Below are 15,316 nucleotides of genomic sequence, written 5' to 3'. Positions count from 1 at the left end.
CAGCAAAAGGAAGATGAATGTGAATCTTTCAATTAGTGCATTCTAAAAAAGTTATTGTACTCAGTAATCCTACATTACACATTTGTTAAGTAGAAGAGTTCTTTTATTTTATTTTTTTCTTAGCAAGTATGTGGTATAGAGCTGTTGAGTAGAATTTTTCTATTTTAAAAAGTTGAAATATCCAATTGTAGTATTTCAATCAACCTAACAGACTGTATCAAAACTGTTAATTAAGGCAATTCTCGCCTTATTTGGTCAAGAAATATAGAATAGGTTGTGAGATTAATTTACTAGTGTAGAGTCTAGGGATAAATTGGGACTAGTTTATTAGGAGCATTCTCAATAGATTCTTCATTCTATTCTTTAAAATATATCACTAAAATCTATTTTTTCTATTTTAGATAATAACTTTTACAATATACTATAAATCAGTTTATTTTTTTTTCATATCATTAAAATATTATACTTTTAAATATTTTTTAAAAATGAAAAAGTATAAGAATAGAGAAATTGTTGTGGGAGAAAAAAATACAAGAAAAGAGAGAAAATAAATAAAAAATGTTTAGATTCGGCACAGTTTAGCTACATCTAGTGGCAACACTATAGAAAAATTGAAAAGAGTTTTGCTATGTACAAATAAATTTACGTACGGATTTACGTACTAATATTATTGTCTTCGTATTCTATATTCAAATTAGCATTATTTTTAATAAAATCTACTTTTTGATCAATTATATTAAATAAATACACGTATTATTATATAGAATTTCTTATAATTAGATTTTTTCAATTGAAAATAAATTTTACTATGTATAAACAAATTTATATATCAATCTACATATAAATTTAAAATATATCATCCGTTCGATTCACTTTTAGACAACTTTCCTTCAAATATCAGATAAAAATGGGTTTTATAAAACCCATTGAGGATACTCTTAGGCCCATATCTCATATCCAGTTTACATTTATTTTTGCTTTTTTATGCGGTCATGTCTGGGGCTATCCATCATCTCTCTCTCTTCTTCTTCTTCTTTTTATTTTTTATTTTTATTTTTTTAAATTAGTTTAGTTGAAATAATAAAATACAAGCATAATTATTTTGCGATCTATTTTATAACTAATCAATCTGATACGGCCAAATCAAAATAACTAAAATTACTTAAGTTTGAGAATTTTTTATTTGTTTTTAAATTACTACATATTTATTTTTTATTTTATGAATGATTATACAATATTTTCTTAAACAAAATTGCATACTTGACAAACTATAGATAGGGGAATTAAAGAGTTTGTGTGAGCCGACTATAAGGTTGGTTTAAACGTTGAGTTTAGCTCAATTAAGTTAAGTTATTTATAAATAATAATGAATTGAGTAGTAGAAAAAATTATATAAAATTTATTTAAATTGAGTTTAAAGTATGTTTAGATGTTAAGATAAATTTAGTATTTTTTATAAAAAATTGAAAAAGGTTGTGGATCCCACGCATAAAAATGTTTTAAGTTAAAAAAAATTGTGGATATTACATATAAAAATATTTTGAGTTAGGTATTTAGATGTTAGACTCAATTAAAAATTAGACTAAATTCAACTGAATTTAAAAACTAAAGGTAATTTTGTCTGAAATGAATATGGCGTAAGGGGAGAGAAGCTTAAAAAAAAAAAAAGATTTGTGCAACTTTTAAATAGACAAATTACATATAAATACTTGTTAAAAAGTAGAGCTCACCTAAAAAAAATATAAAAAAATTATTCTTTAACAATGAGATTTATTATTTTACAAAGAGATTATAAGTGTCTATTTAAGATTGATTTGTGTTACGTAGAAGCCCTATACTCAATTGAAATATGAAATATAAGAATAAAAAAATAAAATCACATATTTTTAAATAGTATATTTTTAAATAGTGTATAAAATATGAAGTTTATGTCTAGAATTTTTATTTAAGATTTGCATCTTGAATTACTTAAAAAAAAAATACAAAATACAAAAGTGTGTCCATAATCAGAATGCCAGATGGACAACATGAATGCCGCTGTCAAAGCATTACGCTGACGGGCCAGTAATTTAAAATTCACCCAATATTTTAATTTTTAACGGCAGTGGAAAATCTAGAGCTCCTAGGTTTTGAACCCAACCACGGTTAAAAATTACTTGACCACGGTTAACTCCACTCATTCCTGCAGTTTATAAACGACCAGACCATGCCGGTGATTCTGTAAACAAATCCCATCTTCTGAACCCAGAGAAAAGAAAAAATGATGCTCGGTGAACCACACCGACACAATCAAGCGATCCACGTCCCTCCTTGGCAACTTCAAGACAATCCGACGGCCGATGCTTGCCCCCCGTTCTCCTTGTCTCCCCTCTCCATCACCTCCGAAGGCAATGGCAACGGAAACGGGGGCGACTATTCACCCTACTATCTCCAAGAAGCCCTGACGGCGCTCCAGCGCTACTTGCCCTCCAACGGAGCCGACATCGAGTCGGACTCCGAAATCCTTGGCCGAGAGTCTGATGCTCCGGTTGACGCGTACTCCTGCGATCATTTCCGTATGTTCGAGTTCAAGGTGAGGCGGTGCGCACGTGGCAGGTCACATGACTGGACAGAGTGCCCGTACGCCCACCCGGGAGAGAAGGCCCGCCGGAGGGATCCGAGGAAGTATCACTATTCTGGTACGGCCTGTCCTGATTTCCGAAAGGGAAACTGTAAGAAAGGTGAGGCGTGCGAGTTCGCGCATGGCGTGTTCGAGTGCTGGCTCCACCCGGCTCGCTATCGTACGCAGCCATGCAAGGACGGGACCGGTTGTCGGAGGAGGGTCTGTTTCTTTGCTCACACCCCGGAGCAACTCAGGGTTTTGCCTCAGCAGAGTCCCAGGAGTGCGGCCAGCAACTCGGTCGAGTCCTATGATGGGTCGCCTCTGAGACAGGCTATAGAGGCATCTTGTGCGAAAACACGGACGTTTCTGTCCTCCCCTCCGTCCATTTCTCCACCAGGAACTCCTCCAGCGGACTCTCCACCTATGTCGCCCCTAACCCAGCCGTTGAGTCGGTCCCTTGGCTCGAACTCGATCAACGAAATGGTGACGTCACTGCGGAATTTACAGCTTGGGAAGATGAAGTCTTTTCCATCTTCTCGGAATGTTCCAATGGGGTCTCCCGTTTTCGGGTCTCCCAGAGGGTCTATTCTCCGACCCGGTTTCTGTAGCATGCCAACGACCCCGACCCAGGCCCCGACTCGTCCAGGAATCGGATACCTTGATTTCTGGGACCAGGGTTGGGAGGAGGAGCCGGCGATGGAGAGGGTCGAGTCCGGGAGGGATATAAGGGCTAAGATGTTTGAGAAACTGAGTAAGGAGAACTCACTGGAGAGGGTCGACCCGGGTCCGTCAAGTAATGCTCCTGATGTGGGTTGGGTTTCGGAGCTGGTAAAGTACTGAGGCAAAACTGGGGTATTTTCTCTGATGATTGATTATATTTTGGGTTGGTTAATTTGGGTGGCCTTTATTTTGTTCCTTCTCTCTCACAGACTGTGAATAGAATCTGAAGCAAGGGAGTGATGAGGAAGATGACTCAGACGATGATGATTTTGGAAGCAAACAAGTTGAAGAAGATTCTGTACTGTAAATATGTTGTTCTTTATATATATATATATAAATATTATCAGATGGTATGGGAGATGGTATTGGTGATGAGTAGAATCTCTTTTTTTGGTGGAATTTTCTGAGAAGTTCAGATTGTCAAGCAAGCAAGGAAAAGAAAAAGAAAATGGTGAAACTTTTGTTTTATTTTTTTTTGTTTTATAGGGGTAGGGAAGGAGTGGGTAATCATTTCCCGTTTTCTTTTCTATTGATCATTATTGCTATGTTTATTATTACCATCCCCACTTACTGATCTTTTCTTTTGAAATATCACATTGTAAAAATTTCTTGGCATTGTAATGCTCTTTATCCAAATGAAATTATTACTGTATTGTATATTTTACTTTTCTTTGTCAAGTTCTCTATTTTTTTCACTATCTTCTGTGATTTGTAGGTATTGAATTAAAGAATAGAGATGTGGAATTGGATCTCAATATTAGGCTGTGTTTGGTAGGAAGTTTATCTCAACCCATTAATCAGGATTAAACGGGGAAATCTTGTAGGAACTTTATCATTAAAGTGTTTCAAGTTAAAAGGAATTTCAGTTTAGGAATGGCATTTTAAGGATAAAATGATGTCTGATAATTATATTTAATAACAAAAAGTTATGATTACTCTACATTTATTTTTCTTGTTCTTCTTTTTATATATATGAAGGAGTGGATTTTCATTTACTACTACTACTACTACTTTTGATGCTAAAAACGGATTCATATTTTCAGTTATTATGTATATAATTTTGTGTGGGGGTGGGGGAAGGGGAAGTTGCCGGTGACACTCAAAAGCAAAGGTAATTTTGGACAGTCAACTTCAAAATGGATGTCGTTATTTGAGGGGACACTCGGATATGATAGGATTAGGTTTAAAGACCTGACCTTTGCTTCTCACATTTCTTCAATTTTTCTTTACTCACCTGTAAAAGTCTTTCCTTCCCTTTGGATGTGTCTGGAAAATTTGACCCCCCCCCCCTCATTCCCCACATCTCTCTCTCTGTCTCTCTCTCAATTTTATTTTTTATATATCCTAACTTTTTAGAAAAGAAACTCTTCAATTTACGTAACATTTGATAAGAAAATTATTGAAATGTAGTCCGACAAAAAAAAAAAAAGAAAAGAAAAAAAAAAGTAAAATATAAGATTTAAATAGACAAGTCTTATATAAATTGTTTATAAAAAAAAAAATAGATCCTATTAATAGAGAATATATATATATATATATATATATTTTTACCTTTTTTGTTTAAGGTGGGATTCATCTTTTTACCATATGTTCGTGTAATGTTTGTCTATTTAAAATTTGTATAAATTATTTCAAAATAATAGTACATTTGGACGTTGGGTTCGACTGCTTTTCCTAGTTTAACCCATCTATGAAGCAAAGCAAACAAACACAAGGTAGAAAAAAGATGCTTAACAACTTCCTCAATCTTGGCATAGGATTGTCATTTGTTTTTATCAGGTTGCATATTTCATCAAATTTTCACTTTTTCCCTTAAAATATAAATGATGATTCGAGAGTGCTGAAAAGTATCATATTTTTAACACGAATATGATTTTTAGCATTACTCGATATATATATATATATATATATATAATAAATTATATGGAAGGAATCTCAATTAGGAATGATAGTCATTTTATCTAATTATTATAATTTTTTTAACACGAAATATAATAAATAATTTAATTTTTTTAAATATCAAAATAATAATAATATTAAAAAATAATATTTTAACAATATTTTATTAAATTTTTAACTTTTATCTCAACTCAACGCAGCTCAACATCCAAACACAGTCTTAAAATGTTGATATATAATGTAGTTCATACAAAAATATTTTTCTTCATTCTATATATTATAATAATTAGAAATACTCAATTGATGACATTTTTACGCTGTTATTATTTAAGTTATTGATATATGAATCTACTTAAATATATCACATTAACAAATATGATTGAGGTCAAGATCTTTTAGATCAATTGGTAATACTTTGATTTTTTACTAAGAGAACCAATGATTGAATCTCTCTCCTTATGAATAAAAAAAAATATATATGATTAAGGATGATAAGATGTAGAATGAAAACTACATTGTTCTAATAATTCAAAACAGTTCTATATTCGCGGAGCCGAAAATCATGGCAAAATCCACTGGAAATAAGCCTGAAAAACGGCAATTCTCCCAAATTATATGTTATATGGGACAATATGCACTATTTGATTATGACTTATTTGACTTTAAGTTCTTATAGGGGAGACCTAAAACGGTTGGTTTATCGTTTGGCCCGTTGGAAGTGAACAAATTCACGAGGTATTAAAAGTCTTGGTAAATGTACGTCATGGCTAATCTCAGTGAAATTTGACTACAATTCCTCACCACAAGCGAAAAAAAAGTTAAGTCAAATGTTCTAAATATGTTTTGAAAAATACTATTTGTATTTAAGAAAAACTTACAAAAAAACTTAGTACTTCTCGACATGTCAGTTATTAATATGCTGGAAATTATAAAATTTGAAGTTCAAAATTTGAATTTAAAAACAAAACTGACAAAATGAGTCTGGTAAGTAAAAGTATGAGTAAAAATTATAAGTATATCTAATATTACTCAATATGTGACTAATTATTATCTAATTAAAAAACACTCAAGGATGATAGATATAGACATTAGTAGGGGAAAGATTTTCTGAATTAGTGTTCATTTTCACGGGAGATCTCTTAAGAGATATTGCAAGTTTTAATTTTAATAAGAGATGATAGATATAGACATTAGGAAAATTCTGGGGATAAAGAGTATAAGGGTCAAGAGTCTCTTAAAGTTTTAATAATCTTGACAAGAGACATTGATATAAACATTAGGAGAATTCTGGGGATAAGAGTATAAGAGTCAAGAGATATTGCAAGTTTTAATAATCTTTTAAAGTTTTTGACTAAGTTGTAAGGTTTAAAGTAGAAAACTTAGGAAAAAGCTACGGTCACCGACGGACATCCAGATGATGGATCTGACTGACGTGGCTGTAGCCATATGGCTTTTTTAATATTAAAAAAAATTATAATTTTTTTTTTAAAACACGAATTAGACTCTTCGTCTCCCATATTTTGAAACCCTAAGATTCCTTCTTTGGCCTCCTCTTCCGCATCGATTTCTAATAGGGGACCGTAACTTTTATGTTAGTTGTTTTCAGGGCCACGTAAGATAAGGAGTTTCCTTATTTTGTAAGGGTAGTTTAGTATTTTTATGTTAGTTGTTTTAGTTGAGTCGTTAGTTTATGGTTGAATGGGTTTTAGGCTGTTTGTAAGTAATGGGTTAGTGGTGTTAATGGTATGCACGAGTCCATGCGTTTAGGAAGGATGTTTTCCAATTAGCGTCTATTTATTGTAATCCAATGTTGAATGAAAATAAACTTTTAGCCCAATTTATCCGTGTGTGATTGTGGAGGCCTTTGGCTCCTTGAATTGTCAGAAAAAACACCTCTTGTTAAGTTTGTGCATAACAAATTGGTCTTAGAGCCGCGTTCCTGTGACATGACTGAGGGGACTCGGAATGCAATTAGCTGAGGCGTTGGCCTCGTTAAGGGGGGAGACCTCCTCCTTAAAGGAGGAACAAGACATACAACGTGCTTTAATGGAGGCAGTTTTACAACAAATCAGCAACTTAGTAGAGCTAGTTATGATAGCTTGGTGCAAAACTCTTCCAGATCAAATTCTAGAGAAGGATCGTTAGGTAACAACAATATGAAGATGAATATTAATCCTCTTTTTGATGGATAGGCAGAAATCTAGGCGAGAACACTTCGTTTGGATTTCCCTCGCTTTGATGGTAGATACCCTAATGAGTGGATCTTGAAAGCATATTAGTTTTTCACCTACTGCCAAACATCTCAGGATCATAAGTTTCAGATTGCCTCTTTCCATTGGAGGGAAAAGCCATGTCGTGGTACAATTAATTGATGGAGTCCAGTTTAGTAGCAAGCTGGGAAGAATTCTTGGTGGCCCTTCGCATTTGGTTTGAACCTTCAGCCTATAAAGATCTAGTGGGAGCATTCACCAAGCTTCAACAAATAGGGACTGTGGAGGAGTACCAGACTAGTTTGAGATCTTGTCCAACAAAATCCATGGGGTTAGTGAAGAATTTCGTATTAGTACTTTCTTAAGTGGATTAAGGGAGGAGCTAAGGATTATTATCATGTTTAAGCCCCTTACCCTTTCTGTTGATTTTGGACTAGCACGTCTGCAAGAAGAGGAAATTTGGAGAAGAAAACAGAGTTATAGAACCCCTAACAACCAACCCCCTTCATACCCAACTCCTACCAAACCCCCTAACTTATGACTACCTAGTCCAAACCCTATACTCAGACTTCCAGCCCGGCCCTTACAACCAACCTGAAACCTAGTGCTGCCCCAAACAGAAGAAACACTTACCCTATTAGACGTATTATCCCTAACCAGATACATGAAAGAAGAGACAAAGGATTATGTTATTACTGTGATGAGAAATACCAACTAGGGCACAAGTGTAGCAGACCAAAGCTTTATTTACTAGAGGCTATGGAGTTAGCTCAAGAAGAGGATGGAGAGGAGGAGTCATCCCATTAACTAGATCCAGAAACTGTCACAGTAGTGTAGCAGGCCGAGTTGCTGGGTATATCATTGCATGCTATAGCAGGAGCTCCATCACCAAAAACTATGGCTCCGGTTGGGTAGTGTAGTGTTTTGATAACACTCTACCACTATTCATTATTTTATCATTACTTTTCACATATTTTTCATTAATATTAACTAATATTCAATACTTTATCATTATGTTTTCATTACTATTAATAGAATATCTGAGATCACCTTACTACCCAAACGCAACCTAGATTAGTAAGGAAACTCAATCTGCACCCCGTTATTATTTTGGTTGATACTGACAGTACCTACAATCTTATAAATATAAATATAGCAAGGAGGGAGGGCTAAGCTACTAGTTGAGACCACCCAACTGGCAGTACAAGTTGCAAATGGGGAAACCCTTCCTTGCCGTGGTTGTTGTAAGGAAGTTGCTCTCACTTTATAGCAATATGATTTTGTAGCTAATCTCTATTTATTAACCTTGGGAGGATGTGACATTGTATTGGGGGTTGACTGGTTAAGGAGTTTGAGAACTATTCAGTGAAATTTTGCATATCTTAGCATGAGGTTTTTCAGTCAATGGGAAGTAGTTATTGTTATAGGGTTTGAAACCACCGGAGAATCCATTGGAGGAAGACTAGAAAATTAGCAGAGCAATCCTGGTAGGAGGTAAGGGAATTTGGCTGCAACTAGTAGAGGCATTCACTTCCAAGGGAAAAAAACTAGTTGATCCAACCATACAAGCTATCCTGGACTGTTTCTTGGTAGTGTTTGTTGAACCTAGGGGTGTTAAAAAAAATCGGTGATCCGATAAACCGGACCGAACCAGTGGGTTTGGTCCGGTCCAGTACTAGTTTTATTTTTCAAAAAACTGGTAAAAATCGGTTCGGTTTCGATTTTTCTTTTTCTAAAACTGGATCGGATTGAACCGGACCAGTTCATATATATTATAATTTTTTATATTGTATATAATTTATATGTATATAATACATAATTATATATAAAATAGTTTTTTATTATATGATAAATTACTAATTAATATAATATTAAATTTTAAAATCTTATATCACTATAGTCTATTGTATTAATAGTTATACTAATACTATATTACTATATATTATAATATACTATAATATATCACTATAGTCTATATTACAATTATAATATATATTATAATATACTACAATATATTATCACTATAGTATTATATACTATTATATATATTATATACTATAGTATATTAAAACTGAAAAACTGGATCGAACCGGACCGAAACTGGTAAAACTAGAAGTACTAGTTTAGGGAGGTAACGGGTAAGGAATCGGTTCTTAAAAATGTAAAACCGGTGCATACTGGTTTGATCCCAAATTTTATCCAAAACTGGACTAAATTGGCCCGGTTACACCCCTAGCTGAACCAACTGGACTTCCACCACCCTGGAGTCATGATCACCATATCCAGCTTCAAGAAGCATCCAAACCCGCTTGTGTAAGGCCCTACAGGTACTAATATTATCAAAAGGAAGAGATTGAGAGGTTGGTCAAAGAAATGCTTACAGTAGGGATAATTCAGCATAGTCAAAGCCCTTATTCCTTGCTAGTCCTCTTGGTAAGGAAGGTAGATGGGAGCTAACACATGTGTGTTGACTATCGGGCTATAGACAAAGACACCATTAAAGATAAGTATTCTATCCCTAACATAGATGATTTGTTAGATGAATTATATGGTGCTGAGATATTTTCTAAGCTTGACTTGCAATTAGGGTATCATCAAATCAGGATAAGGCTTGAGGATGTACTCAAAACTGTCTTTTGTACTCATGGGGGGCACTATAAATTTTTGGTAATGCCCTTTGGACTTACTAATGCACTATCAACTTTTCAAGGGTTGATGAATGAAATATTTAGGCCTTATCTACAAAAATTTGTGTTGTTTTTTTTTATTTTTTATTTTTTATTTTTTTTACGACATTCTTATCTATAGTAAAAACAGTGGGAGATCATGTGAGTCATTTGAAGGCTGTTCTAATAGTATTACAATAACATCAATTATATGCTAAAGCTACAAATTGTATATTTGGGTGTAGAGAGGTGGAATACGTTGACCATATTATCTCTAAGGATGCTTTGAAAGCAGATCCCATGAAAACTTCACCTATGATTGAGTGGCCAACTCCTAAAACACCTAAGCTTTAAGGGGGGTTTTTTAGGACTCACATGGTACTACAAAATGTTTGTGAAGGGATATGGGAGCATTGTAGCACCCCTCACGACTCTCCTCAAGAATAATTTATTTATCTGGACAAAAGAAGCAAGTCAGGCATTTACAACACTCAAAGCTACCATGGTTACTCCCCCTATACTAGGATTACCTGATTTTTCTAAGGTGTCATGGAGTGTGATGTCAAACAGTTAATGGGCTAGGAGTAGTGTTAATGCAGGATGGAAGACCATTGGCCTATCTCAGTCAGGCAATTAAGGGGAAGAATTTATTTTTGTCCACTTATCAAAAATAATTATTAGCATTAATATTGGCTATTCAGAAGTGGAGGCATTATTTGTTGGGTCATCAATTTAAGGTAAGAACAGACCAGCGGGCTCTCAAGCACCTGCTAGAATAGAGAGTGGGGACTCATTTTCACTAGAAATGGATCTTAAAATTATTGGAAGATCCAGAAGTCTTGCAATTCACAGACACAGAACCTAACATGGAAGCCAAGGCTATGAGTACAGTAAAGCTACATGGATGGAAGGGCTCTAGGAAGCATATGATCAAGACCCCTAGTTGCAGTAGCTTCTTAACCATTACCATCTAGGTGATCTTGATCCCCAAAAATATCACTCATGTGATAACTTATTATTCTATAAAGGGAGATTACACTTGGGAACCCTAGCCCAACATCAGAAGCAAATCATCCAGTAGTTTCATAATAGCCCACTTGGGGGACACACAGGTACATAGAAAACATATTCTAGAATCAAGAATGAATTTTTCTGGCATGGCATGCACGAAATGATATAAAAAAATTCATTAGAGAGTATGGTGTATGCCAAAGAAACAAAATTGAAAATCTCAACCTTGCAAGTCTCTTACAGTCCTTACCAATTCCAAGCAAGACATGAGTCGATATTAGCATGGATTTTATAGAGGGGTTGCTTCTGTCAAAGGGAAACAATGTAATTATGGTTATAGTCAACAGATTTAGCAAATACATTCACTTCCTACAATTGGCCCATCCCCACACAGTAGTGGGAGTAGACCAAGTATTCATGAATCATGTCTTCGAACTCCATACCATAGGGTATAGTCAATGACAGAGATGCCATTTACTAGTCATTTCTGAAAGGAGCTCTTCCGAGTGAGTGGCACAAAATTACTATTAAGCTTAACTTACCATCCACAAACGGATGGACAAATTGAGGTGATGAATAAGTGGTTAGAATTTTATCTCAGATGCTTTTCCAGTGACAGGCCAAAAGACTGGGTTAGATGGTTACCATTGGCAGAATGGTCTTATAATACCTTTGTGCATGCATCCACTCGACTTAGTCTGTTTGAAGTCGTGTATGGCCAGGTTCCGCCTTGTGTCCTCCCGTATGAATAGGGATCCACTATTGTAGAAGCAGTAGAAGAAGAAATGAAGAGTGGAGACTTCATCCTCAAATTGGTGCGAGAAAACCTACAAGAAAGTCAAGCAAAGGTGAAACAATATGCAAATAAGAAGAGATCAGAGAGAGAGAGTTTGACGTCGGTGATTAAGTTTATCTACGGCTAAGACCATATCGATTGATGACAGTGGCGTTGAGAAGAAATCTAAAGCTCTCCCCAAAATACTATGGGCCTTTCCAGGTTATACAAAGGATTGGGAAGGTTGCTTATAAGCTCGATCTACCGAAAAATTTCAAGATCTACCCAGTATTTCATGTATCCAACCTTAAAAAGAAGATTGGCAGTGATGTGGTCTCGATCCCTAATTTACCAGCCATTATGGAAGATGGAACCCAAAGCCCCAAACCCGAAAAGATAATAGCAAGGCATTTGAAGAAAAAGGGGGACAAAGAAGGAGCAGAGTTATTAGTACAGTGGAAGGACACGACAGAAGAGGATGTGACATGGGTGGACTTGGATGAGTTACGACGAAAGTTCCCAGACCTTGAGGGCAAGGTCTTTTGAATAAAGGGGCTGTGTAATGAGCCTAGGTCGTGATGGAGAAGTATTGTTTTCAAGGTTACGCCAGATAAGGAGTTTCTTTATTTTGTAAGGATAGTTTAGTAGTTTTATGTTAATTGTTGTAGTTGAGTCATCAGCTTATGGCTGAATGGGTCTTGGGCTATTTGTAAGTAATGGGTTAGTAGTGTTAATGGGTCTGCATGAGTCCGTGCGTTTAAGAAGGAAGTTATCCAATTAGCATCTATTTATTGTAATCCAATGTTGAATGAAAATCTTTTAGCCCAATTTATCCGTGTGTAAATTTGGAGGCCTTTGGCTCCTTGAATTGCCAGAAAAAGCATATCTTGTTAAGTTTGTGTGTAACAAGAGACACAAGTAAAGCAAAGAAATTTTGCACAAAGACACAAGTAAAGAAACACTGCTGCCGCGCGGACTGGAGGCCGGTGGCGAATGGGGTTCAGATCGAATTCCTCTATTTTGTTCATTTTTTTTATTATAATAAAATAACGTGGCACATGCCACGTCAGTCGGGAGAATGCTTGTTGACAAACATTGGTGGCTGTAGAACTACCATAAGCATATAAAGTGGGGTTAAGGTCTCCCCATATTATGGCCTCAACTTGAGAGTCTCAAGTGGGAAGAGCTAGAAGCTAGACACTAGTTGTCCCTACATTATTTATTGTTCATTTGATTCTGCTTGAAAAATTACTAAAAAAATTATAAATATTGTGAGATCTACTTTTCTGTTTACCTCTTTCACACTCTCTGCCTTAGAGTACTTCTTGACCGAAGTCTAAGATATTTAAAAATTACTTTACGTGTTTATCACTATGACTCAAGAAAGAACTTTAGGAGACTCAAATTGATCATATAAAAGATTATGAGTTACAAAGAATCATATGTATTATTTATTTGTACATTCATAAATGCAAATTGGGGAGAGTAAGTTGGGTCCCATTGATGGGTTTGAATGATCTTCTAGAAGTTTTAACAAGATTTTAAGGTCTAAAGTGAAGGAGAGATAGATTGATGAAATAGATTGTGCAGTATTAATAGCTGTCTAGGTGAATTACTCAACATTAAATGTTAAATAATTAGTTTTGCATTCAATTTACGTGGCTATCTCTTTCTAACTTTTATGTCTTAGAGAGTACAGGTAAAAAAAAAAAAAAAAAAAAAAAAGAAGAGCTCGATCTATTCCTTATTGATGAGGTTCAAACCCAATATTGTGAAGTCGGAGAATGCTAGATGCATGGTATCGATCGTTGTTACGTACCTTGAAAGAGACTTCAAAGGTGAGGGTACTGATCATGTATAATTGAAGGGCCTCTAATTATATGGTCAAAAAGCAGGCTTTGGCTTCGGCTTCACTAATACCAACTGGGATGAGGAAGTAACGTATATGCAGCCTGTTCATAGACCTGCATGATTCATTCTCTCACGGTTAGGACAAACATAATACCTAGCTAGGCTACCAGACCCTAGATTCCTACTTGGGGATAATCATCATATGGAATCTCTAATGTGTAGTGCAGAGATTTGGAAAGGAAAGAAGCGGATATATTTAATAGAAAAATTATATTTTTAAGTCATGTCAGCGTGGATGATGCATGTTTTAAAATATGATTGATTTGACATAATTTAATTAAAAATAAAATTTTCTTGTAAACCATATCTTATTAATTTATTAACTTTTCAATGCATAGTTAGTTTTAAGAGTAAATTTAAATCGAAAAATTGATTTAAATTGAACTTTGAACTATTTGGTCCGGAATCGATTCTTATATTATAAAAATTGCTCGGATTTGATTCTGTAGTTTTCAGGATTAGATCGGATCGAATCGGACCGGTTGAAAAAAAAAAATATATATAAAAATTAATATATATATTATATAAAATATTTATATATATAAGTTTTATAATTATATATTATATATATTATATATGAAATAATTTCATATTATAATTTATAAATTATAACATAAAATGTTAATATTAAATATGAATATTTGTAATTTATTTGAGCATATGTTATTAATATAATTATATATAAGATAATGTTATTATAATTTATAAAATAAAAGTTTAATCTTTAAGATGAAGATTTAATTGATCATATACTTTAAACATAATATATATATTAAATTATGAAAAATATTTTATCATAAGAAGTAACATTTTATTACATGTTTTTTACATTTTAAGAAAACCGAAAAATCAGACCGGACCGGACCGAAAATCGGTAAAACCGGAGATACTGGTTTAGGAGAGTAACTGGGGTGTAATTGGTTTTGAAAAATACAAAACTGGTACATACCGGTTCGGTTTTAGATTTTGTCCAAAACCAGACTGGACTGGACCGGTTACACCTCTAGACTTGGCTTAGTAGCATGGCCTTCTTTCAACTAATTTTATTTTAAATTTAGTTTTACTCTTCCTAAAAGTTTGTTTATTTTCTTCTCATATGGCATCAAGTCATTAACAAATAAATAAAAAATAACTTTTTAATACTTTTGATGATATTCAAAAGAACGACGAATGATATCTTTAATTAGACAAATGATATGAAATATTGGCATATGTATTGTGAATGACAAGCAAAGAAGATTTACCAAGAAAATGGGGATATGCAGTTTGATTTGCAGGCACATTGAGGTTACTGTCAACCTAAGTAATTACTAATACGTCTTGATCAATGGTTGATGTTGCCGGCCATCATGCATGTTCCCCTACTGATCAATTCCCTAACCCTAATTTTATATTTTATATATATCTATATATATATATATATATATATATATATATCCCCATGCATTATCAAAAGGATGCATGACTGATATACATTTGGTCTGTGTCTTTCAAAAACAGATTCCCTAGCTATCATCGTCAT

At 34.2% G+C, this 15,316-nt stretch overlaps 1 protein-coding gene across 1 annotated transcript; it reads left to right on the top strand.

Annotated features, from left to right (window-relative positions):
- Window positions 1–2,080: 2,080 nt before the first annotated feature.
- On the top strand, window positions 2,081–3,981 carry LOC121252597 (zinc finger CCCH domain-containing protein 20-like). The gene is made up of 2 exons (XM_041152319.1): window positions 2,081–3,430; window positions 3,532–3,981. Exons 1-2 carry the CDS (start codon window positions 2,261–2,263, stop codon window positions 3,547–3,549), a joined length of 1,188 nt encoding a protein of 395 aa, XP_041008253.1. The 5' UTR covers window positions 2,081–2,260; the 3' UTR covers window positions 3,550–3,981.
- The last annotated feature ends 11,335 nt before the right edge of the window (window positions 3,982–15,316 follow it).

This window comes from Juglans microcarpa x Juglans regia, chromosome 2S, assembly GCF_004785595.1.
Source record: "Juglans microcarpa x Juglans regia isolate MS1-56 chromosome 2S, Jm3101_v1.0, whole genome shotgun sequence".
Classification (NCBI taxonomy): Eukaryota; Viridiplantae; Streptophyta; class Magnoliopsida; order Fagales; family Juglandaceae; genus Juglans; species Juglans microcarpa x Juglans regia.
This window is presented reverse-complemented; position numbering and strand designations above follow the sequence as displayed.